Source organism: Gracilinanus agilis, chromosome 2 (assembly GCF_016433145.1).
Source record: "Gracilinanus agilis isolate LMUSP501 chromosome 2, AgileGrace, whole genome shotgun sequence".
Taxonomy (NCBI): Eukaryota; Metazoa; Chordata; class Mammalia; order Didelphimorphia; family Didelphidae; genus Gracilinanus; species Gracilinanus agilis.
The window spans coordinates 543,260,738-543,286,246 of NC_058131.1; the positions used below are offsets into that span (position 1 = coordinate 543,260,738).

General features: G+C 37.6%; 1 protein-coding gene across 1 annotated transcript; it reads left to right on the forward strand.

Annotated features, from left to right (window-relative positions):
• Window positions 1–890: 890 nt before the first annotated feature.
• Window positions 891–20,305, forward strand: LYSMD2 (LysM domain containing 2). The gene is made up of 3 exons (XM_044662241.1): window positions 891–1,346; window positions 18,185–18,513; window positions 19,891–20,305. Exons 1-3 carry the CDS (start codon window positions 1,065–1,067, stop codon window positions 19,937–19,939), a joined length of 660 nt encoding a protein of 219 aa, XP_044518176.1. The 5' UTR covers window positions 891–1,064; the 3' UTR covers window positions 19,940–20,305.
• Window positions 20,306–25,509: the final 5,204 nt, after the last annotated feature.

Below are 25,509 nucleotides of genomic sequence, written 5' to 3' on the forward strand. Positions count from 1 at the left end.
AGCCAATATAAGGCTTTACAAAAAGCCTGAAAAGTCAGAGACACTGTGGAATACCCTGTGAGAAAAATAGTGCCTACGGCTCAGAAACGTCACTCTGGACCACAAAGCTACTAAGTGGTGGACCCCCAGGATCTTTGACTCCAAATCTTATTGCTGACATATGCATAAACTAAACTCCAACTTTTTAATGGAATCGGAAAAAGTGAGGTGGTGTAATGAGGCAAAGTAAGACTCCCAACTCCCCCACCCTAGAGGCCAATTACCTAGCACTGGTACACCGATCTTACTGGCATTTGCCAAAAGTGCCATAAGACCATGTAAAATATCTTTATGTAGGTGGGATCCTGGGAAGAAGTGACCAAATGATGGAGTTGAACTGGGGAAGCCATGGGAACCACAGGTTCATAATGTTCGCTATAAAGCAACCTTTCAGGCTGTCTGTAGTCCGAAGGTGGAAAGACCGAAAGGTCTTCAGAGAGGGTGAATGTCTGATTCTGGATCCTGTAGGTTAGGCAATCAAGAAATAGCAAAGTTTTCCCGCAGTGGCCTAGGCAGAGCCGGTAATATGAGCTCTATATAGCTAAAGCTTTGCAGGGCCGCTGTCACAGACAAAAGGTTCCTGCCATTGGGCAGAGTTTTCCCGCAGGCTTAGGATCCTAAATACGATTCTCCATCTTCCCGAGGCCACGGTCATTGCCTTTCCCACCCCCTTTCCCAAAGCACAACAGCTTCACTTCCCCTGGCGGGGGTGGCGGGGGTGGTGCCTTCTCCGTGCGTGCAGCAGCCAGGCAGGCAGCCAGGCAGCCAGGCAAGCAGGTCGGGTGCTTGCCCCTCCCCGGGGTCAGTGGCAGCCCCGTTCCCCTCTCCTCTGCTTCCAGGTATCAGCCTTCTGCAGTGCACTGAGAGCCGCCGAGGAGGGCCCCCGGAGATGGCCCGGCCATGCTTCGGCTGAGCCTCGGACCCCGTCGCCTCCACCAGTGGCCTCACTGAAGAGGGGAGCACGAGGCGCCGCCCCTTAACAGAGAGAGGTTTCCGAGCAGGCGGCCCCGGCCTCGGCCCGAACCATGGCGGACTTCTCTCCCGCGCTGTCTCTGCGGGAAGGTGGCCCCCGCGCGGCCAGGCAGCCGGCCCTGGCGCCCTCGCCGCCTCCGCCCCGCTCCCGATCGGGCTCCGAGTCGGAGGAGGCCGAGCTATCTCTGAGCCTGGCCCGCACCAAGACCCGCTCTTATGGCAGCACTGCCAGCGTGCGGGCGCCTCTGGCCGCCGCCGTGTGCGAGCGCCAAGTGCAGCACCGGGTGTGCGCCGGGGACACGCTTCAGGGCATCGCACTCAAGTACGGAGTCACGGTGGGTGAGAGCGGGGGCGGGGGGGGGGGGAGCTTAGCTTGGAGGTTGATGGGACCGGGGATGGGGGCCCCCAAGGAGCTCTTGCTCCAGGACGGGAGTGGGAGGAGGGGGAGCAGGCAGGGCAGAGACCGTGATGGCCAGGTTACGGATCCTGTGATTACAAAGGCTATTTTCGCTTGTTGGAGCAGCCGGGGATGATGAATGAGCCAAGGCTTTGAACATAATCACCGAATGGTATTTGTCCGAGGGCCCAGGGGTGCCACGCTGAAAACGTGATCCCTGTCTTCTTGTGGGATGTCAGCGGAGATGTAAGCGTTCTGGAAACGCTGGGAGGAACGGAGGCCACTTGAACGTGATTTCCAGGCATAGAGTTTGCACTGCTTGTATGTGTTCACCTCAAGCAGAGCTGGGGCTAAAACCACTGTTGAGAAAATAATTTAGGTTGTTATTATTGTGTGTGTACTTTTTAAAAAAAATAGAAGCAGGGCGTGGCAGTGAGTCAGTGATGGCACTATTGTCCCTGCAGATAATTCAGTTCAATAGACTGTGTTTCTTAATTTAGATTTGAAATTACACCCCTGGGCTCACTAGGAACTGTGAATGTGACAGACACCTGTTGCTAAGCAGCAGTCGAGAGCTGTGGTCCAGGTGAGCTTAGGGATAGATGTGTTTATTAAATTTATCATCTTTTGGGTATCTTAAACATATTACATTACGACCTTGGAGAGAGAATAGGGGTACTGTGGGAATACATTTTTAGGTTAAGAAGTTATCTTTTATAGATTGAGTTTCCAGTGTTAGTGAAGGACTTCCCCCTCCCCCAAACCTCTGTGGATCCCTTTTCAGTGTTCTCTCCTGAAATACCTTAGAAGCTTGGGAGAAGGAAAGAGTAGATGGTCTTATCTGTACTTCACTCTTTAAAAAAGACTATCTCATCTGTACCACATGGAAGAACAGAGACAGGGTAATCTGTCTCACATATGAGTATATATTTACCAGCCATCTTTCTATCATATAAACACACCCTAGTGTATCTAGCAGGTTATGGATATACTTAATAATCAAATGAATTCATTACTGATCCTGTAGGGAATTCCCTGTGAAGTACCATAATGCTCAATTCGGTTATCTGGATTCCCCAGAGCCAGTTTTGGGGTCAGATACAAAAAAACAACTAAGGTCTCCCTAAGTTTCTGTGGGCTGAAAATCAGTTTGTAGAATGTTATTTCTTTTTATTTTATTTTTTATTTTTTTTAAACCCTTAACTTCTATGTGTTGGCTCCTAGGTGGAAGAGTGGTAAGGATGTGCAATGGGGGGGGTCAAGTGAACTACCCACTGAGCTACCCAGCTGCCCCTGTAGAATGTACTTTCTGATTGTGTATGATCACAATAAAGGCTGAGCTATTCATTGGCATTACCCAGGTGCTGTTAGCAAAAACTAGTCAGGACATATTCTAACACACTGGGTAGTCCCAAAACAAGACACTTTCAAGGGGTCTGCAAGGTCAACACTATTTTCATAATATGATCTTTTAATTCCTAATATGGTAAACATCAATAAATATTAACCACATAAACAAAAGGCTTGGGAATGTAGGATTGGGTCTTCAATAATTTTTAGAAGGAAAGGGGTCCTGAGAGCAAAACATTTGAGAACTGCTGCTCCAGCTGAAGCCTTTCTAGAGTTCTACTATTGGTAGCTACACCAACACTAAAGACTTAAGAGTTTTTTCCTTCAAAGATCAAGCCCTTGGGGATAGCTCTTGCCATATATTTCTGTTGTGAATTATAATGATAACATATAAGAGAGCTATTCAGAGTTACTTTACTACAATATGAGGAAATCTTGGGATATATCTTAATGTATGTATGATATGTTATTTATTGATTACAGTTTGATTCGGTTTAGTGCAACGTTTGTACTTTTTTTCACTGCACTTTCTGATTCCGTCTTTAGTTTTATCTTTAGTCTAAGTTAGAGATCTCTCTCTGACTGCTTCTCTAGTTATAAAGGAAAACAAAGTTTTTCATATGTGTGTGTGTGTGTGTGTGTGTGTGTGTGTGTGTGTAGGTGTATATGTTTAAGTTAACAGACATTTGGTGGCAAAGAAGATAGAATGCTGTGCCTGGCATCAGGAAGACTCATCTTCCAGAATTAAAATACTCTGGCCTCAGACACTTTCTACTGTGTGACCTTGGGTAATTCACTTAACTTTACTTGTCTCAGTTTCTCAGTTTCCTCATCTTGAAAAGGAGCTGGAGAATGAAATTGCAAACCATTTCAGCATCTTTGCCAAGAAAACCCCAAGTGGAGTCACAAAGAGTCTAATTGGACACAGCTAAAATGACTGTTGGAAGGCCTACCATGTGCAAGGCCATACTGGGAATAAAACACAGGTAGAAAAATGAAGTAGCATTTGCCCTCAAGGAACTTAGTCAACTTTTTTCCAGGCTTCTCCTTGATTTTAGGCTGGACCATGTTGTAGACAGCTAGAGCAATAACTCTGCCCTAGGTGGGAATATTCCTCCTACAGAAACCTTCCTAAATTGGAATCTGATTGTTTGAATATCAGTGTTAGGTGCATTATCTCAAGTCACCTTTTTCTTTTATACTCTTACCGTCAGCTTTTTTTTTTTTTTGTAAACCCTTACCTTCCATCTTAGAATCAATACTGATCCAAGGCAGAAGAGTGGTAAGGCTAGGCAATGGGGGTTAAGTGACTTGCCCAAGGTCACACAGCTGGAAAGTGTCTGAGGCCAGATTTGAACCTAGGACCTTCCATCTCTAGGCCTGGCTCTCAATCCACTGAGCTACCCAGCTATCCCACCTTTAGCTGTTTCTTGCTCAGAAACCTTTCCTCTTCTGACTTACCTCCTGGCCAATTAATGTATTCCTTGCTCTTTTTAAGTTCTCTTATCCCTACTTTCTCAGCTTAGATTCTATTAATCATCATATCTTCTCTGTTATGCTCTTGTATTGCACAACCAGCTCTGTATTCTCTTTTTGACTCCAAAGATGTCAATCACTATTATGTTCTCCCTATGCTGGCCTTCTCTGAGCTCATATTACACAACTGAGAGCAGTTGGAGCTACAGTAAGAAAAAAACCAAACCAGAAAAGAGGTTACAATGGACTCCACAATCAGTTCATAAGTGCAAACCATGCTTTTTCTACTTTTGTTTCTGAGAGAGTGGGATCTGTGTCTGGGAAGACACTGTTTATATTGTAAACTGGAAAGGGAAATTTGGTTTCAGTAAACACTTGAAGGTTTTTTGTTTGTTTGTTTTGGCTTAGTTGTGTAGTCATTCCCCACCCCTCCCCCCTTAATTTAATTGTTAAATACTTTGGATTTTAAAGATACTAGACAATGGAGATATGACAAAAACAAAAATGAAAAAGACAAAAATGAAAAAGAAAATTCAATTGAAGGGATAAATTTAGTGCAGGACATTTCAGATTTTCTGTCAAATAATTCATCTTGTCCCTATCAGAAGCCTACCAAACCTGTTGGAGATGTCTCATTCCTAGGCAAGACCTTTACTGAATATTCTTCAGGAAAGCAAGAATACTTTTGTGAGAAAGTTTCTATCTTGGGCTTATCTTTGCTGTTTGAAGAGAGGTATTTTATTTTAGGTCTGCTCCCAGGTGAGACTTCTCTGTGTCCCTCAGGGGACCTAGCCCTTGCCTGAAATACAGGTTTTTTTTTTTTCTTTGTACAAGTGAGGGGAATTAGCCTGTATTTTTAAAATACACATGAATTCTACTTTTGTGCCATTGGGTCCACAGCTTCAGATCCCACCCATGACCAACTCTTCCTCCTTTGGGAATGCAGAAATCAACACAAGGTGGTGTTCCTTCTTGTTAAGGTATCAGATGTTTTTGAATTTTCTGATCATTGATTCATAGAATGCTGATTGAATGAACTCCCTGGTCCTTGCATAACTGTAAATTACCTTGCAACTTTTCAATTTTTTTTATCCTTTTTTTCAGTATTCTTATAATATCCTTATTTTTATTTTCTAGGCTTACTTCTAAAATCAGGAAGTCTCCTATGAGTTTCCAGCCTAAAAATATTAAAATATGTGTAAACTTAGAAATATTCACCTTTAAAATAGTGATAATAGCCCTAATTTAATAATCAGTCATGTTAAACTACTGTATATTTAATCTATATAGTAATAGTCAGTTAATAATTATATGGAATTAGTTTGCATCCAATAAACCAGACTAGTTACTGTCATTAACCATTAGGAACATTATCAGTCACTTTACCTCTATGATTATAAGAAAATACCTGTGGCTAGGAAAACATATTAAAATGCTAGTTATTAAAAAGTCTGAGACTTAAGCACATATGCATAGCAGTATTGCATATTATATTAGCAACTGATCCATTTACCATATATACATAGGCATATCCAATCAGAAATCAAAATGTTTCACATTTCTTAAAGTATTGTGGTAGAAGTATTTTTTCATTTGTAGTTTCACTACCTGGATTCATTCTGTCCAAGGTAGAGTCTTTAAACATAAACAGATTACTTAAAGAAATATTAGTTTTAGCAGGTATTATGAAATCAAGAACAATACCTTACTATCCCCTTAGAGACCAACAACATATTCAGTTGGGATAAACATGTTGGAACCCTGAAGCCTGAGCAAAAATCTCAGTAGACCCAACATTTGGCATTTTTAGTGTATGTGTACAACTCCACCAGAAAAGATGCCATAGACTTTACACTATATTTATTAATGTTTGCTTATGAACCATACCTTCCTATTGATTTGAGCCTAGGATTCTCAGAAGATAAAAAACATGTAGTTACAATCCATACATTTTGTGGTTGAGAGAGAAGTAAGAGAAAGCCTGCCAACTAGCTATGACCTTAGCTCAGAAGAAATCTGAAAAAAAAATCATCAAGGTATGATATCTGGTTTAATTACCAAAACTCTCAGCCAGGTGACAGGGTATTTCTGAGAAACCTTGGTCAAATTAAGTTGAGTTAATGATCTGTTTATTTGTAGATCACTTACTTTCCATGGTAGAATCAATACTGTATTTTGGCTCCAAGGCAGAAGAGTGGAAAGAGCTAGGCAATGGAAGTTAAGTGACTTGCCCAAGGTCACACACCTAGGAAGTACCTGAGACTAGATTTGAACCCCAAGACCTGTCTCTAGGCTTGGCTCTCAATCCATTGAACTATGCAGCTGCCCCCAACAATAATTTGTTAAGCTGTGTACCGGGCACTGTGATAAGTGCTAGAGATATAAATATAAGTAAAAAGAAAGACAGCCCTTATCCTTTAGGAACTCATACTCTAACAAAGGAAGACAGTTGATATAAAAGGAGCTGAAAAACTGGAGGTGGAGGTGTACTACAAATTAGCAAATATACAAAGATTGATTCCTTTTCAAGTTGTTGCGAGCCTGGGCAAGTTTCCAGTATATAGAATAACACTAGAGAATGAAGGTTCTCTGAAAACAATTTATAGGAACTATCTATTGCCCATGAGAGAGTTAACTGGACTCCATGAGGAGTAATACAAAAGTAATAATGAGCAATTAGTTAAGACATCCAAATATACTTGTGGACTACCCTAGAATTTAGGAAAAGAATGTTAACAAGTCAAGTAAGAGGCTGAGGGTTGACCTTCAAGTGAAGCTGGTTGACCTTGTATAACCCTGCTATACAACAAAGGCAAATAAGTGTATATAAGATAATCTGAGGAGGGACAGAACACTAATAACTGGAGAAATCAAGAAAGGCTTCCCAGAGGAGGTAGCATCTAAACTGAGCCAAGGAAAAAAGGATTCTAAGAGTAAAAGTAGCATATATTATAGAAATGGGGGACATTCTATGGGTAGGCAGGGAAACTGGAGATAGAAAGATGAGTTTGGGAAGAACTGAAAGGAACATAGAATTCGTGAAATGGAGTTAAGTTTGGAAATGAATTAAGATTTAAGTCTGGAAATGTAATTTGGAGTCAGATCAAAGAGGGCTTTGGATGATAGGCTGGGGACTTTTTATTTTGTCTTCGAGGTCATAGGGAAATATGGAAGATATTTGAACCTGAGAGTGACATGGTCAAGCTTGAGCTTTGGGAAGATGATTTTGGTAATTCTGTGAATTACAAATTTGTATGAAGAGGGACTCAAAGCAGGAAAGTCAGTTTGGAAGTACTTATAGCAGACTAATCCATCAGCAAAGTATATATTAAAAGCCTCCTATATGCCTGGCACTGTGTACAAAGACTTAAATCAAACAATTCTTCATCAAGGAGTTTATATTTTCCACACAAAGATAAAGGCCTGCACTGGATGCTGGTTGTGTAAATGGAGAAAAGACTAATAAAAGAAATGTTGTGGCAACTGATGGGGTATGTAAGACAATAAAAGGAGAAAGGAGTCAAGGATGAATCTGAAGTTACAAATCTGAGTAACCAGAAGGATAATGATTGTTGTTGTTCAGTCATATCTGACTCTTCACAACCCCATTTGGGGGTTTTCTTGGCAGAGATACTGGAGTGGGTTGCTATTTCCTTTTCCAGATCATTTTACAGATGAGGAAACTGAGGCAAACAGAAGGTAAGTGATTTGCCCAGAGTCACACAGCAATCACACCAAAAATAAGGCACTGTTTTGTTTAAAAAATTTTAGTGACAAAAATTAGTTGAAGTTTTAATTTAAGATATATTAAAGCAAAAAGTCATAATGGTGGTATAATAACTAATATTTTAAATAACATTTTAGATGATATGTTCATTTGTTCAACAAATATTTCTATAACCTTTCTAGAAAAAGGCCAAATACACCATGAACTATACTTTATGAGACTCTTCTATAAAGGAAATAGAAAGATTAAAGTCATTCCAGTAAACTGATTTGGAAGCCAATTAATGCCTATCACATAGACCCAAGATTCATAAGAGACTGGCAATAAGGAAGTGGTAATCTAAATGTATATAACAAGAATGCCCATTGCAGAAGTGGGAAAATACAGAATACATATGTGCACACATATGCAGATACACATATATTATATATACATATGCACATATTTTACCTCTAGATTAAGGTATTCTAATTAGATTTCAGATTAAAATTTTTTTAAATATTTTAATAACAAATTTCCGTATAAGTTTTCCTAAGTTATATGCTCCATATTGTCTCCCTCCCATCTTCCCTCCTCCTTCCTGAAGCTGACAATCAATTCAATCTGGGTATACATGTGTTATCATGCAAAACATATTTCCATATTGTTCATTTTTATAGGCGAATAATCTTATAGAACCCAAACCTCAAAACATATAAGATATTCTATTTTGAAAAATCGTTTGGGAATTGAAAAAGCAGAAAAATTTATCTTTTCCAGTACATGACAGAAGAGAAAAGGAAAGCCTGAAGATTTTTTTCATTTCAAACTTGGCTGAAATGGCCTATTAGATATTTTTGTTAAAAAACAAAATATATTTCACACTTATAATAAAATCACAAAGCATAAATTCAGCTGGAAGTTTGTCATATACAGGAAATGTTCACTGATAAAGAAAAGTATTTAGACTATATAGACTGATTTGGTTAAATTAAAAAATTATTCAAATGTCTATTGTTTTCTTAATGTTGGTTGTTCTAATGTAGCATGAGCAAAATTTATTATTAAATTAATCAGTTCTCAGTGGTTTTAAATAGTTCCTGCAGTTCGCTTTGGGTAAATAAAATAACCATAATTATATTAAAAATTATTTTAGGGGGCAGCTGAGTGGCTCAGTGGATTGAAAGCCAGGCCTATAGATAGGAGGTCCTAGGACTCTGGCCTCAGACACTTCCTAGCTGTGTGACATTGGGCACTAAACCCCCATTGCCTAGCCCTTTCCATTATTTTGCGTTGGAACCAGTACATAGTATTGATCCTAAGATGGAAGGTTAAGAGTTTTAAAAAATATATTATTTTATTTTTCCCCAATTACATATAAAAGCAACTTTTATCATTCTTAAAAAAATTTTTTTTGAGTTCTAAATGCCCTCCCTCTTTCCAAACCCTCCCTCCTCCCCAAATGGTAAACAATTTGATATAGATTTTACATGTGCAATCGTGTAGAAAATTTTTGGATCTATTTGCAAAATTAACAACAATAAAAGAGACCATATCAGTATTTATATGTTTATTAAAACCCATAAAATGTGTATAGGTATAGATATATGTGTTTGTGCACACCTCTGCATCTGTCTCTTTAGTTGTTTAAAAAAATGTTGATTGTGTCAAATGGGGTTCATTTTTGATTGCTGACAATTTTTCTTATTATTTCATTTGATCCTCACAACCACCCTGGAGGTGGGTGCTATTATTGTCCCTGTTTACAGATAAGGAAACTGAGGCTGCCCATGGTCACATAGCTAGGTTACTTGTACCCAGGGCCACATAGCTAGTATAATTGCCTTGAGTCCAGGTCTTCCTGACTCCAAGGCAATTCCTCTCTTCATTAGACTCTTCTATCTTTCATTAGGGTACATGTAGGTGTTCACATTTTAAAATTCCAGCTTTTATTAGCTTTGTCAATTTGATGGGTGTGGGATGGAAACTCAGGTTTGTTTTACTTTTCATTAAACATACTAGTGATTTGGAGCAATCTTTCTGGTTGTTGATTGTTTGCAGTTCTTTGGGAAAGTGTTCAATAAGCAATGACCCTCTATCTCCTGGGGAACAGTTCATAGCCTTACATATTTGTGTCAACTCCCTGGATGAAGAGTTTTTTATCAGAAATATTTAGTGTCAGATATTCTTTTCCCAGTAGACACTTCCTTCTCTTCTAGCTGTACTGATTTTGTGCCAAGTCCCTTATTCTTACTGGTATTCAGAAGAAATGAAAGTGAAACAAATGAGAAACTGGGACAGAAACTACGAGGCCAAGCCAAGCCTCTAAGCCTGAAGCAGACATTTCTTTCTCTGCCTGTTCACATCTCTAGTCAGACCAGGGAAGACAAATTATCTGTAGATTACTCAGTGTAACCTTCATGTCACAAATTCCCATAATGACATGAAGGGCCTGGGTACATTTAGAGGAAATTTTTTTCACCTCTGTGGGGTATCTGGAAATTTCACCATATAACACCACCTTCTACAATCTAATAATCCTCTTTAATGCAAGTGCCTTCCCTCTGAGATTACTTCAATTTATTCTAGATTCTCAATTATATCTAGATTCTCGATGTCTTGTTTGTGCATTGCTGTTTGAAAATTTTCCACCTCTATTACAATGTAAACTCCTTGAGGGCAGGGGCTGTATCTTGTCTTTCTTTGTATCTCCAGTAATGGGAGATTTTGGTTAATGCACAGTCCTGGCACCTAGTAAATACTTGTTGATTGCCAGTACTTAAGACCCTCATAACGTCAGGTATTTGGTTCAGACATTACCTCGAAAATGCATCTGTAAATGGTTAACTCTTCAGGGAGAAGGAAAAAGAAGGCAATTTAAAGGTCTTTATTATGTCTAGATGGATTTCATAGCATAATAGTGGTCACATAGTAAGCTCTGAATACCCATTGATTGATTGTTAATGGTGAAAGTGACTTCAGACATTGTTCCTTAATTTTGGCAGAGCCCTCCTTCCTTGCTTAGATTCATGCTTTCTGGGGAAATTGACTCTCTCCAGGCGGCTACTATATTGTTGGTAAAGACAGCTATTTCCTGTTGGAAGACAGAAGACAAATCAAGACTATGAAAAGAGGAGGGAGAGAGAAAGCTCTGGCCAGAAGTAAACTGCCTCTTTTCTGAATTAATGAAGCGTTTTCTCTAAATCTTACCACAATTTCACTTTCTATATTGCATTACAGCTTCATTTTTTCTTATCTTTTCTATTTTAGTATACATTTCATTAGGTCTGGGTCTCATTTTTTGTGTCTCCCTAATCTTCTCTCTTCCCATGATGAGCACCCCTTCCTATGGTTAAAAAAATCTATATATCTATATCTATATACACACATACACACACATATACATATATATATAATAAACAATAAATAGTTCATTAAGTTTGAGGGTAATGATGTAAATCCAACATGGGAAGCCTGGCCAATTGTCTTCTTATTAAAAATTCCCTAAAGAATAAACAGATCTTAATTTTTTAAAAAAAAGATTATATAAGAATATATTACTGGAATAACCCAGTGGAATTGTCAATTCCAGGAGGAGAGAGGGAAGAGGGGAGGGAGACAACATGGTTGTGTAAAAACCTTGGGAAACTAATGTGTAAATTTATTACTGTAATAAAATAAAGAAAAAGTTAAAAAATGAAAATACATTACTAGAGCAGCGAGGTGACTCAGTGGTTAGTGACCAGGCCTAGAGACAGGAGGTCCTGAGTTCAAATTTGACCTCAACCACTTCCTACCTGTGTGACCCTGGGCAAGTCACTTAACCCTATTTGTTTGGATCTTACCACTCTTCTGCCTTGGAACTAATATTTAGAATTGATTATAAGTCAGAAGATGAGGGTTTGAAAAAAGAAAAAAATACATTACTTAATGAGCTCCTCATTAATAATAAGTTATTTCAAGGTGTCATTAATAGTACTTTATTTTACCATTTGTGCATAATTTAGCCATAATATTCTTTACAGTACTTAGTATATAGTGAGGGTACTTCCCAGCAATCACTGAATCAACAAGTCTTTAATGAATCCACTCAAACCTAGCAAAGATAAGACTATTTGGGATCTTGTCTTATTTAGGTGGATACATATGATATATAGAACATATAAGATGTTTCTCCCCCTTCTTAGAAACTTGCATGATTTTTGGTGTTTTCCTCTGAATAAAACTGCTATTCCTTCCTGTCCTTTGCTTCTTAAATTAAAAAATATATATACATATATTTTAAACATTCTATCCCTTACTTTAGGTGGAAAAAAATCAATCTTACTATGTATTCATTTAGTTACCTTATAAACTATTTAATTTAGAGAATAGGATTTTAGAGCCAAAAGAAATCTTAGACATCATCTAATTAAATCCTCTCATTTTATAAAAGAGGAAACTGAGATTCTTTCCTCTTCCAACAAAGAAGTGATTTATACAGGACAGTAATTGATAGAGTTAGAATTTAAATTCAGTTCTTTTTATTCCAGATCTAATACTTGGATGAATTCTAGAGACCCAGCCCTCCTCCCCTCTAATAAAAAAAAAAACAACATAAACAAACATCCTTACAACTAACTGACTCTTATTTGTAGTATAGATATATTTCACCAAGACATACTTTTTACTCTTTTAACTGTTTTCAGCCACCTTTGATAGATCATCATCTATTTCCTGCTGCCTTAGGGTGGATATCTTCCAGGAGTCTATCCTGGACCCTTTTCTCTTTGTATACTGCTTGTATGATCTCATCACTTCTCATGAGTTGGAAAATCATGTCTATGGAAATGAATGCCTCCTCTGTAAATCAACCCCTAATCCATTTCTTGACCTGCATCAACTACATTACCACTATATCATTCTACATCACCATTAGATGGATTTTTCTTCCATGGCCATCTCAGACTTGGTGTGACCAAACCAGAGCTCATCATCTTCCTCCCCAATTCCATATTTCCTCCCCAAATGTTCCATTTTTGTTGAGGGCATCATCATCCTTGCATTTGTTATAATTAAAATTCTCTGGAGACTATTTTTCTTAATTTTATAATTATTACTTACTAAATAGCAAAAAGCTAGAGGAAGAGAGTAGAGAGGGAAGAAGAGAGGGGAGAGAGGGAAGAAGAGAGGGGAGGGAGGGAGGGAGAGACAGAGAGAGAGAAACAGAGTGAGAGAGAGAGAGAGAGAGAGAGAAACAGAGTGAGAGAGAGAGAGAGAGAGAAACAGAGAGAGAGAGAAACAGAGAGAGAGAGAAACAGAGAGAGAGAGAGAGAGAGAGAGAGAGAGAGAGAGAGAGAGATCTATTTGATTGGTTAGCTCTTTCAGCCACCTACTTCTTGAGTAGCCTGAGACAGTTCAGAGCCAGACCACAATCCTTCCTGAGTCCCTGGTTCTGTGGGGGGAGAAGCCCAACTTTCTATCACCTCCCTCTTTCTGAATGGAGGACTCAGACCTCAGGTAGGATAAGAGTGGGATCTTCTGGATGCAAAGAGTAATACTCGGCACCATTATATTATATATATTATACAAGAGTGTACAAAACCCACATAGATCTGGCAAGTTATTTTAGTTACTTTACCATCCTAGAGACTTTGGTTTACTGACAAAAAAAAGAGCTGGTCCCCATCCTACAACACCTTACCAAAAATAAAAGATGTAGACAAAAGGAGGGAGGTCCCTACTCAGCTCTACAGCCTTGGGGGAGAAGCCAGTTAATAGAATCGGTCTAAAATCAGAACATTTGACCTTTAAAAATAAAAAGTTTGTTTTGGGGGCCAAAAAGGGTTTCAAATTAATAGGAACTTTCCACACATTCATCCATGTTCACAGCTTTAGAGTCATACTTAACTCTAGATCCATTCATTTGCTAAATCTTGTCTGTTCTGTAATTTATCCCTTTTCTTTTTCAACTACCCATCTAGTTTAGACTCTCATCACTTCTTGCCTGATTTATTGTATTAGTTTCCTGATTGGTTTCCCAGTTTCCAATCTGCCTATTCTGTCCTTTTTTAAAAATCTACTTCCCACATAGCTGTCAAAATAATTTTCTTCAAGATCATGTCTGACCATGTCACTCTTCTTAAATAGCTTGTCATTTCTGGTGTCCCATAATCTAGCTCCCACTTACCTTTCTAGCCTTATTTCGAATTTTTCCACTTCATGATCTCTGTTCCAGTGAAACTGGATAGGTTATGAAAGGCTTTGAATTGTCAAACAAATATTCATTTGTATTTGATCCTGGAAGTGATAGGGAGCATGTAGTTTATTGAGTAGAGGGTGATATGATGGGACCTGCACTTTAGGAAATTTTTTGGTTGCTGAATGGAAGATGGTTTGGATTGGGGAAGAGATATGAGGCAGGCTAATTCACTAGCAGGCTATTGCAATAGTCTAGAACTGAGAAGTTGAGAATATGTACCAGAGTAGTCGTAGTGTCCAAAGAGAGAAGGGGGCATATTTGCAAGATGCCACAAAGATGAAATAGATGAGTCTTGGCAAGGAATTGGATATGGGAACAAGTGCATTGTGCCTGGCATGTTGTGTTGAATTAAGTTGGCTAGAAAATGGCATGTTCTGGTCAGTTGAGAGTTATTATTTATAAAATATGCAAATTGCTGATTATTAGGGAATCAGAATATACCTAACAAGCTATTTAAATCTTTCTCTGACTCAGAAGGTAATTGGGGATTTTGCAAGGCCAGTTAATAAATTTTTCCAGTTAATATAATTTTGGAATAATGAGATCTTAGGAGGCAAATTATAATCATGTAAGATCTGGTGCAGTTAAAAGTATGTAGTTTTTGTTTTCCTGTGATTTTGAATATTAGTTTGTCTCAAATGTCACACAGTAACTTCCTTTCATGTACTTTTATCCTTTAGGAAACCTATAATGAGTACCAGTGAATTAAAGCTGGAACAGACTTTAGATATCATCTCATTTATCCAATAAGGAAACAGACTCAGGTTGTATGACTTGCCAAAGAAGGATGGAAGGAAAGAAGGGAAGTAAGAAAGGAAGGAAAGGAAAAAGAAGGAAAGATAAAAATGAAGGAATAAAGAAACAGGCATTTATTAAGTATTCCCTATGTTACAGGCACTGTGCTAAACTCTGGGGATACATAAACAAACAAAAAGATGATGGTTCCAACTCTCAAGAAGCATACATCCTAATGGGGGAAGATAACACACAAAAGAGCTGAAAACTGAGTGAGGGGAGAGATGGGAAACTGAAGGAACTTAGTTTGTAGAAAATGGTTTTGAAGGCCAGAGGAAACCAGAAACAATGCCAAGAGAAGGTAGTAAGTTATGGGTAGTAAGATAGTTATTGTACAGGTAGTAAGTAAATGGCAGAGCCATGATTCAGATCTAGATCTTTTTATTCCATACTGTTAGCTTTTCCAATATACCATCTGTTTCCTCTATTCAGACAATTGATGGAATCAAATAATCCCAAAGTCCTCATGTTGTGTATTTTGCAAAAAAATGATGTTACTATCTGATAAAAAGTTTTTTTTAAAGACTTTAGACACAGAAGAAAAACAACTGTTTGATCATATGGTTCGATGGGGATAAGATTGGGGATGTAGACTCTAAATGATCACCCTAGCCTAGTGCAAATATTAATAATATAGAAATAGGTCTTGATCAATGACACATGTAAAATCCAGTGGAATTGCTTGTTGGCTATAAGAGGGGTTGGGAGGAGGGGAGGGAAAGAACACAAATCATGTAACCATGGAAAAATATTATAAATTAATTAAATAAAAAAACAAAAGGCTTCATGAAATCTGTATTCTTTGAAATAAGTTATGGCTACCATCTTTTTACTCAATCTCATGATCTACTATATAGAAATAACAGCTTCTTCCAAGCTCATTTACTAAAAATTTTTACTAAAGAAATTTTTACTTAACTTTTTTTTAACATCTATTAATAATCATTTTTAACATGGTTACATGATTATTAATAAATGGTGCTTCATCCATACCTACAGTTCTTTGTAAATTCACATTACACAAATTTGACTTTGCATAAAAAATTGTGGAAGAAATCCAAATGAGGATTCTGAATGAGGATCCTGTTCAACTGTAAAGAAGACAGAAGAAAAGGGAAGCTTCAGAGTCTGAGGTCAAACCAAAAAAGTTCACAACAAACCAATTGACAGAACATGTCATCTTTTGAGTGAATTTTTTTCTTGTATTGAAAAGATTGATCCAGATACTTCAAGATTTTTAGAAGTTCAAAGACTAGCTGGAGATTAATACTGCTTGCCAACGTCAGATATCCAAGGGAAAAAAAAACAGAGCCACTGCCCAAACATCTATCCATAAAACATCTCTTCACAAAAAGTTGTGCAACTGATCATCAGTGATAAAGGCTGGGTACAGTGGTTGGGGAAGGGGCAACGAGTATGGTGTGTGCACACCTATGTGAATTTTACTGTATAGGACTATGCATACTTTATTATTAACCTTTCATTTCACAATTCTGTTTATTATCAGGGTATGGTGTTTAATATGTTTGCATTTTATACATTTTATGACTCACATAAAGGTATTTTTGTCTGCCTTTGTTATATAAACTAAGTAAAGTGGGGGAGTAGGGGCAAATTTGTATTATTTAAAATTATAAAAAAATCTACTTTAAGTAGAACTCAGTGAAATGGTCCACTTCCATGAAATAAGAACTATCTTTTATTGAGTCCAATAAATATATTTATTAAGTTTCCAATAAATATATTTATTAAGTTTCTATGTGCTATCTGCTGGGTTACAGTTAATAAAAAGATAGGCAGTCCCTCTCCTTAAGGAACTCATAATCTAAAAAAGGGAGACAACACACAAAAGGAGGCAGAAGAGGGTGGTTTGGAGCCTGGAAAAGGAGACCAGGGCCTTGTAGAATAAATAGTAGAATCAGATTTTTAAACCAGGGCTTTGGACTCCAAAGTCAGGGCTTTTTCCTTGAAACCATGCTAGGTGGTATGGTTGTGAGAGATCAGAGAATGTGGCAGGAAGGCATAGACAAGAGTGACTTGTAAAGAAGCTGAAATCTGGACGATATATGTCTAAATTAAAGTACAGTATCTGGAAACGTATGATCTAAAAACTGATGCAGAGTGAAATAAGCAGAACTAAGAAAACATTGTATACAGTAAAAGCAATATTGTGGAATGGTCGACTATGATAGACTTAGCTACTCAGATCCAGGACAATTCTGAGGGACTTAAGACAAAGAATGCTATCCCCTCCTCCAGAGAAAGAATCTTTAGTTGGAGTCAGAATGCAGATGAAAGCATACAATTTTTCAATTGTTTATTTGGGTTCATGTTTTGGAGTTTTGATTTTATAAGATAAAAATGAACAATATGGGGGAAAAAAGAAGTATGACCTAAAGGCCCTACTCCCTTTATTTTTTTCCCTTTTATATTAAATAATTCCTCCTGAGGGCTATTAATTTTTATTTTTTCCCTTCCCTCCCCCCACAAAAGAATATATAATATGGACTTCAATTACTTAATTTGTCTCCCATTCAAGCAAACATAGGTGGGAGAGAATATTTGAGTAAGATTTTTTTAAACATTTATTAATATTCATTTTTAACCTGTTTACATACTTTATGCCCCTACTTTCCCCTTCACCCCCCCGCTCTCCCCCCACCCATGGCTGATGCACATTTCCACTGGTTGTAACATGTGTCCTTGTTCAGGGCCTATTTCCATATTGTTGTTAGTTGCATTGGTGTGGTCGTTTCGAGTCTATATCCCCAATCATGTCCATATCAACCCATGCATTCAAGCAGTTGTTTTTCTTCTGTGTTTCCACTCCTGCAGTCCTTCCTCTGAATGTGGGTAGCATCTTTACCATAAATCCCTCAGAACTGTCCTGTGTCATTGCATTGCTGCTGGTACAGAAGTCCATTACATTCGATTTTACCATAGTATATCAGTCTCTGTGTACAATGTTCTTCTGGCTCTGCTCCTTTCACTCTAGATTTTTTTTTTCAATGAAAGTAATTTTGCTTGGAGAATTTCATGACATCATCTAAGATAATTTGAAAAACTCTGGGATGCTGAGACTGGGAAATACAGATTGAGAGTAATCTTTGCAAATGATTTTTCTCTTTATACTCATTTTACTGAAAATACTAATTTTTTTTAAATTTAGGTGATTGTAATTTGCTATTTTCTTTTTTATATATTCCAGATGGAGCAAATAAAAAGGGCCAATAAACTATTTACCAATGATTGTATTTTTCTGAAGAAAATTCTGAATATCCCCATTATATCAGAAAAACCTTTATTCAATGGACTTAATTCACTTGAGTCACCTGAAAATGAAACTGTGGACAGCAGCCATCTTTCTCAGGAGGAAGAGGCGGTGGAAGTCCAAGAAGAGGACATCTCACCTGTTTCTCAGGACTCTGCTATCCAGCCCATTCAGCCTGAAGAAGTGTCTGCCAAAGATTTTCTACAGAGACTAGATTTGCAGATCAAGTTGTCAACACAGGCAGCCAAAAAACTAAAAGATAACAGGTAACAATACTCTTTCAAATGTCAGTGCCTCAGTTGCCAAAGAATAATCAAGTGCCCTTGCTTGTTTAAATCTTTCCTTTTCCTCTTTAAAGATTAAAATGCCCTCACTGTTAGAAGTACATTTGGACATATGAATTCTAAATCATGTTGCTGTATCCAATTTAAGACTTCTGCCTCCTTGCTTTGTTCTTTTCTTTTTTTGTTGTTTTATGTTTAAAAAGTTGGGTACTAGGTAGGTGCTGGACCTAGAATCAGGAGGACCTGAATTAAATCCAACCTCAGATACTTATTATCTATTTAACTCTGGGCAGGCCACTTAACCCTATTTGCCTCAGTTTCTTCATCTATAAAATGAGTTGGAGAAGGAAATGGCAACCTAGTCCAGTATATTTGCCAAGAAAACAACAAATTAAAAAATTAAACAAAAAAACCCAAATAAGGTCACAAAGAGTCAGACCCAACTTAAAAACAGAAAACAAATTTTTTTTCATGAGCACCTTACCTGTCAATTATACTGGTGCCAGAATCAGTCAAGAACGTGTACCGGCCACTTCTCTTGGGGCCTCAGTTTCCTCATCTGTAAAATGAGGATTTGACTAGATGACTGACCTCTAAGGTCATTTCCAGTTCTAAATCCATGATCCCAAATGGAGTTCCTTAACTTGCTGTGAATTCAAGAGTCCTGGATTCTTGTGTTAGATCTACTATCAACTAGCTTTGGGAAAAATCACTTAACCTCCTTGGTTTCCCCCCTCCCCCTTCTTAATTTGTCTTTTGAAAGGATTGAATTAAGTGGTATCTGAAATTTCTTCTAATTCTAAAATTCTGTGATTTCTAAGTGCTCAGAGCTCAAGCAGAGTTTGCTATTCTAGATCTTGGTAGTCTAGGAACAAATGCAGCAATGGGAATGTTTCAGAAAATTTAGAGCATTAATGGGGAAAAATAAGGTTCACAAAACAAATATTTGTAATTCTCTATAACTTTTTAGAAAGATATAGCTTGCCTAGATTGGGAATCTCTTGCTTTTCCTCAGAAAGTAGATTGTGATAGGTATGATTGTTGTTGAGTCATTTCTGTTGTGTCTGATTTTTTCCAACCTCATTTAGGTTTTTCTTGGCAAAGATACTGGAGTGGTTTGCCATTCCCTTCTCCAGTTCATTTTACAGATGAGGAAATTGAGGCAAATGAGATTAAGTGACTTACCCAGGGTCATACAATGTCTGAGGTCAGATTTGAACTCATGAAGATGAGTCTTCCTGATTCCAGTGTTTTAATCACTGTTCCATTTTCAAATATTTGTTTTCAGATATTCATTGAATAACTAGCAAATGATTTTGTAGCTTTCAAATTGTCTGTTTCTGTGTTTTTCTCCCCCAGGGATGATGATGATGATAGTCCTTATGCAACATCCCTCTACCACAGTTAAATGATTATTACACTTGGAATAAGAAGCATTTGGATTTTAAAGAAGACAACTGAAGACGCAGAAGGGTATCTTTTGAATTCCCATTGCAGATTTCTTAAAGTCATGCAGGGCTCATTTCACTGATTATATTTGCACTGAAATTCTTTATCTTTTTCTGCCTTCTGTAACTTGATATCCTCATTATGGCATGATAAGTAAAATCATATCCCTGAGCTCATTCTTTTGTAGGATGGCTTGATCTTTAGGCTACCTTTTGTAAATACTTAAAATAAAACATTAAAAAAGCACTTCCCTATAGAAATATTCAAGGTAAAAAACATTACTTATCTTTGGAAAATCTAATGGAAAATAATTGCCTTTTAGTGAGACTGAATTTGTTGTGTGTTTATAATATAATATCTGATGTGAAATATATATATAGATACATCTATTTAGGTATGTATTACATATACTGTATTATTATAAAGAACCAAATTTATTCCTCTATTTTGAAAATAAACCGAAAAGGTCTGAATGAGAAAATAAACTATGTTTATATACTTAAATCTTTTATTTTTTTAAACAAATAACAATAGGTTTGTTGATGATAATATTTTGAAATGAAATGTAATATGCCACAGTGGATAAAAAGGTGGTCTTCCAGAAAGATCTGTGTTCAAATCCTGCTTCTGACATATACATACTAACCACTATGACCAGTAGGAAGTCACTTACCTACTTATTTCTCCAGGCATTACTCATTTGCATTAATGGAAAGTGTTTCTATATTTATATGGCCAGTCAATTAATATTTACTAAACACCTACTGTATGCTGGGCACTGTTCTCATTGCTGGGGATACAAAAAAAGGCAAAAGACAGTCTGTTTTCAAGTAGCTCAGTTTAAATAAACATGTACAAAAAAGAGATGTTCCGGATAAATCAGAACTAATCAACAGAGGGAAAGTACTAGCATTAAGGGGAATCAGGAAAGTTATCTTGTAGATGAAGGAATTTTTTCTGGGACTTGAAGGAAGCCAGAGAAGCCAGAAAGCAAAGATGAGAAGGGAGAGCATTCTAGGTGTAGGGAACAGCCAGTCAGGAGATTGGAGTGTCTCATGGGAGGAACACCAAAGAGGCCCGGGTCACTGGATCCCAGAGTCAGGGTGACCAGTGTGTAAGGAGATGGGAAAGGTAGTTCAGTGGATAGAGTACCAAGCCTGAAGTTAGGAGGACCTGGTTTCAAATCTAGAGTCAGATACTTCCTAGCTATGTGACCCTGGGCAAGTAGTATTTACCCCTGATTGCCTAGCCCTAGAGCTTCTTTCTTAGAATTGATAATGAGACAGATGGTAAGGGTTTAATTTTTTTTTAAAGACTGGAAAGGTGATGGTGGAGGAACAGGTTACAAAGAACTTAGAACATCAAAAAGGGGATTTTATATTTGATCCTTGAGGTGAAAGGGAGCCACTAGAGTATCGAGTATGAAGGTGATATGGTCAGACCTGTGCTTTATGAAGATCATTTTGACAGCTGAGTGGAAGATGTACTATAGGGGACAGACACTTGAGACATTGAGATCAACCAGCAAGCTGCTGAAATAGGCCAGGCGTGATGTGATGAGGGCCAGTACCAAGATGGTGGAAGTGTCAGAGAAGAGAAGGGAGCATATTTAAGAGATGTTATGAAGGTACCATTGATGGGACTTGGCAACAGATTGGGTATAGCACTTAAATGTTTACACAGCACTTTCCTTACAATAGCCTTGAGAAGTAGACAGTGCTAGTATTTTTATCTCTGTTTTACAGATAAGGAAATAGCTTCTGAGTAGAAAAGTATCTTGTCTAGTGTCAAGATAGAACTCAGATCTTTGGATTTGAAAACTTTTCCTTGTATACCAGTGTTTCTATCACTTTTTAATCTGCTTTCATTTTAGTTATAGTTTTAAGCAAGTTTGATTTTAAAAAGTTTTTCTCTTACAAATCATCTATTTTTCATGGATCTGCATGTAGATGAGCAAATAAATTGAGTAGAATACCAGTAACTTTAGCATTTTCATATCACCTGAGCTTATATAGCTCATACACAATGAGATCCTTTGCCCCTCTACATATATTAGACAAATCTTCACACTGGAAAATAAAAATGGATGAAGGATCCATATTGCTCAACGACAAATGGATGAGTAGAACCCATTCATTGAATGTACTAGTCCAGTACACATAACTTGAGCAATTACTACAGGTTTCTTAGCTCAGAATTGACTAGGAAGAAATTGGTTTAGGCCACATTTGAAGGAGTGTGCTACATTCTCAATAATCTGGAATTCTTTGCAGATGTAAAAACCCATATTTTCAACCCTAATATTCTCCTGGTGCTGCTACATGACTGTAAGTCATGGGCCATCATAATCTCAAAAGAATCTGTGACAGTGACGGACAACTATTGTGACTCAGTAGATTGAGAACTAGACCTGGAGAGGGGAGATCCTGGGTTCAAATCTGGCCTTTGACACTACCTTGGGCAAGTTACTTAACCCCCAGTGCCTAGCCCTAACCATTCTTCTGCTTTGGAACCAATACACATTATTGATTCTGAGACAGGTGGCAGGTGACCTAAGAGGTAATATGATGAAGCATAGTAGGTAGAAATAGGTTAAAACATGTTAGCAATGAAGACCTGTGTTGTTGCATCACCTTAATTCCCCAATATATTTTTCTCACTTCCCCATCCAAAAAGCCATTTATTAAAACAAAGAACAAAAAAGGAAAAAACCAACAAAGAATCCAGCAGAATTAATCAACACATAAAGTCTAAAATTATATGCTATGTTGCATGTCCATATACTCCATCCTCTGCAAAGAAGGGAAAAGGCTGGGGTGCAATGGCAGTGGCCTCTCTGCTGTTCTTGTTCAAGATGCTCCATCTACCAAATCAGAGTGTTTTCTCTGGCTGTCTCCCATGCCTGGAATGCTCATCCCTTCATCTCTACCTCCTAGCTTCCCAGGCTTCCTTCAAGTCTCAGCTAAAATCACTCCTTCTACAAGAAGCCTTTTTTGATTTCTCTTAATTCTAGTACCTTTGAAATAATCTCTAATTTATCCTAGTTTTGCAATGATCTCCAATTTATCCTATCTCTTGTTTGTACATAGCTGTTTACATATTTTCTCTCCTATTAGGCTGTGAGCTCCTCGGGAGCAGGGACTGTCTTTTGTCTTTCTTTGTATCTCTAGCACTTAGCACAATGCCTAGCAAATAGTTGGGATTTAATAAATATTTCTTGGCTAATATCTTTGGAGCCCAAAGGGCTGTTTATTTAATATGATATACAGTGTTCTTTGGGGCACTGTTTCTAGGAGAGGTACAGTGCATACCAGTGACATTATGGGAAGACTACTGGAAATGGAGTCTGAGAATCTGGGTACAAATCATACTTCTGTATCTTACTACCTGTGTGACCTTAGGCAAGTCATTTCACTTTCCTGGTCTTGTTTCATCATCTGTAAATTAAAGGGGTTGATAGCTCAGAGAAGGAATCTCTCAAATCCCTTTCTAGTTCTTTATCTATGATACCACGACTAGCCTCAGAGATCATCTAGCTTTAACATGTCTCATTTTGTAGATGTTAAAAAACAAAACAAAATGGAGGATAGGGAGAGGAAGGCAATTTTCCTAAGATCATAGAGGTGGTAATCAGAGACAAGATTTAAAACCATGTCCTCTGACATCAGAGCCACTGGTCTTAACAATTGTACCATACTGACTGTTAGCCATTGGTATACCGATAATGTTTAATGATGTTTAATGTTTAACTGATAATGTTTAATGACTAGTTCTGCAGGAGAAAAGGCAAATATAAATACAGGACATTCCTTTAAGTTTAACATGCACTGTTAGTATTTTATCCATCTCTTTCTTAAGCCTGATTAGTCAATAAAACAATAAATCAGCCCTGATTTGTAGTTTTTGCCAGTTTCTAGTATGTAAATACTCACACTGAAAATTTAACAATTGGCTCTCCACTAGAACCAGCTCTATCACATTCCTGCTGTTGCCACTAGGTAATTTTTAAGATCCATTTTTAATTTGCGATCTGTGAAAATAGTTTTGTGATAATTAAAATTGGAATATGGTTCATAAACAATCCACTATACTAATTAATTTTAGTTTTGTTTTCACAGAATTGTGGAATTTTAAAAGACAAATCTCATACTTCTACTATATTAAAAGACAATATTCATAAAGTACAATGCTTAGTTGCAACTAAAGCCTTAGGTTTTTGTCTTTTGGCTTCCAATTGGTATATTATTATTGGAATTCTGATATAACAATACTGTTACATCAATTGTACAAGTAGACTTTCAAATGCTTAAAATTGTCAACAAAGAACTGTGTCATACTTAAGTTTATCCACCTCCCCATGGGGAATCTTACCTTTTATAGTTATAGAGAACTGAGATACTGTCTGGAGTTTCTCTTACCCTTTTCCTTTTTTCCCCCTTTTTTTCTTTTGTCTCATCCTCAACTCTCCTTTCTTTCTCTCCTTCCTTATCCCTACTTTGTTCATCACTAGAAAACTTTGAGGATTAAAGTTGTGTTAGAGCTGACCTGATGAAATGATTGATAAAATGTAACAAGTTATTTCTAAGTGTAAATTATAAAGGCATACTAAGCACTGTACTGCAAGAGTGAATACATTTTTAAAAATTAATAGTTATGTAGCAGAAGTTGAATACACAGTATACATTTGGGTAATCCTGGTATTGAAAATATCATGTTGGGATGAATAAAGATTTGTGGGAATTTGTATGAATGGTTTGGATGGAAGAGTAAGGGATGGATTGGGCACGAATAGAGGGGAACAAAAGAAGAGAGAAGAAAGAAGGAAAAGAAGAAAAAAGAAAGATAGAAAGAAGAAAGTCAAATGGGAAAGGAGAGCCAGGAAGAAGGAAGAGGATACAAAGAAAGGTATAGCAACAATTCTAATAAATTCCAATAAACATTTATTAAGTATCTACTATGTGACAGGTGCTGGGGATGCAAATTATAAAAAGACAGTCCCTGCCCTCAAGGAGCTTGTAATCTAAAGAGGGAGACAACACATAAAAGAAACAGGAAAGGGGACTTGAAGAAAGAAGTGAAGGGGGAAGGAAAAAGAGATGGGGGGGGGGGAAGGAAGGCTTGATATATCTTGTTCCCAGGAGCTAAAGCCCAATAGAACAGCATAATAAGCTGAGAGTTCAGTTTCTGCACTGGGAGGAGTTTGGTGCTGCTCTCTCCAGCCCTTAAGTAAGAGAGAGAAGAGGCTGAGGAAGGTGATTTCAGTCAAGGCTTGACTGAATTAGCAGCAAGATCATGAGTTTAGAAGTGATGACTTTATCCTGTTGGGGGCATCTTGTTCAAAGGAGTTAAAACCAGGAAGAGCAGTAGATGAAAAATGGAATGAAAGGAAGGAGGGAGAAAGGGCAGCTAGGTGGCTCAGTAGATTGAGAATTAGGCCCAGAGACAGGAGGTCCTGGGTTCAAATTTGACCTCAGGTACTTCCTAGCTGTGGGACCTTGGCAAATCACTTAACCCCCACTGCCCTTACCA

Excerpts from the sequence above, each read along its gene's own strand:
- LYSMD2 (XM_044662241.1), top strand. The coding sequence starts at position 1,065 with ATGGCGGACTTCTCTCCCGCGCTGTCTCTGCGGGAAGGTGGCCCCCGC. Across the intron at positions 1,347-18,184 it reads CACTCAAGTACGGAGTCACG|ATGGAGCAAATAAAAAGGGC; the intron begins GTGGGTGAGAGC and ends TATATATTCCAG. Across the intron at positions 18,514-19,890 it reads AAAAAACTAAAAGATAACAG|GGATGATGATGATGATAGTC; the intron begins GTAACAATACTC and ends TTTCTCCCCCAG.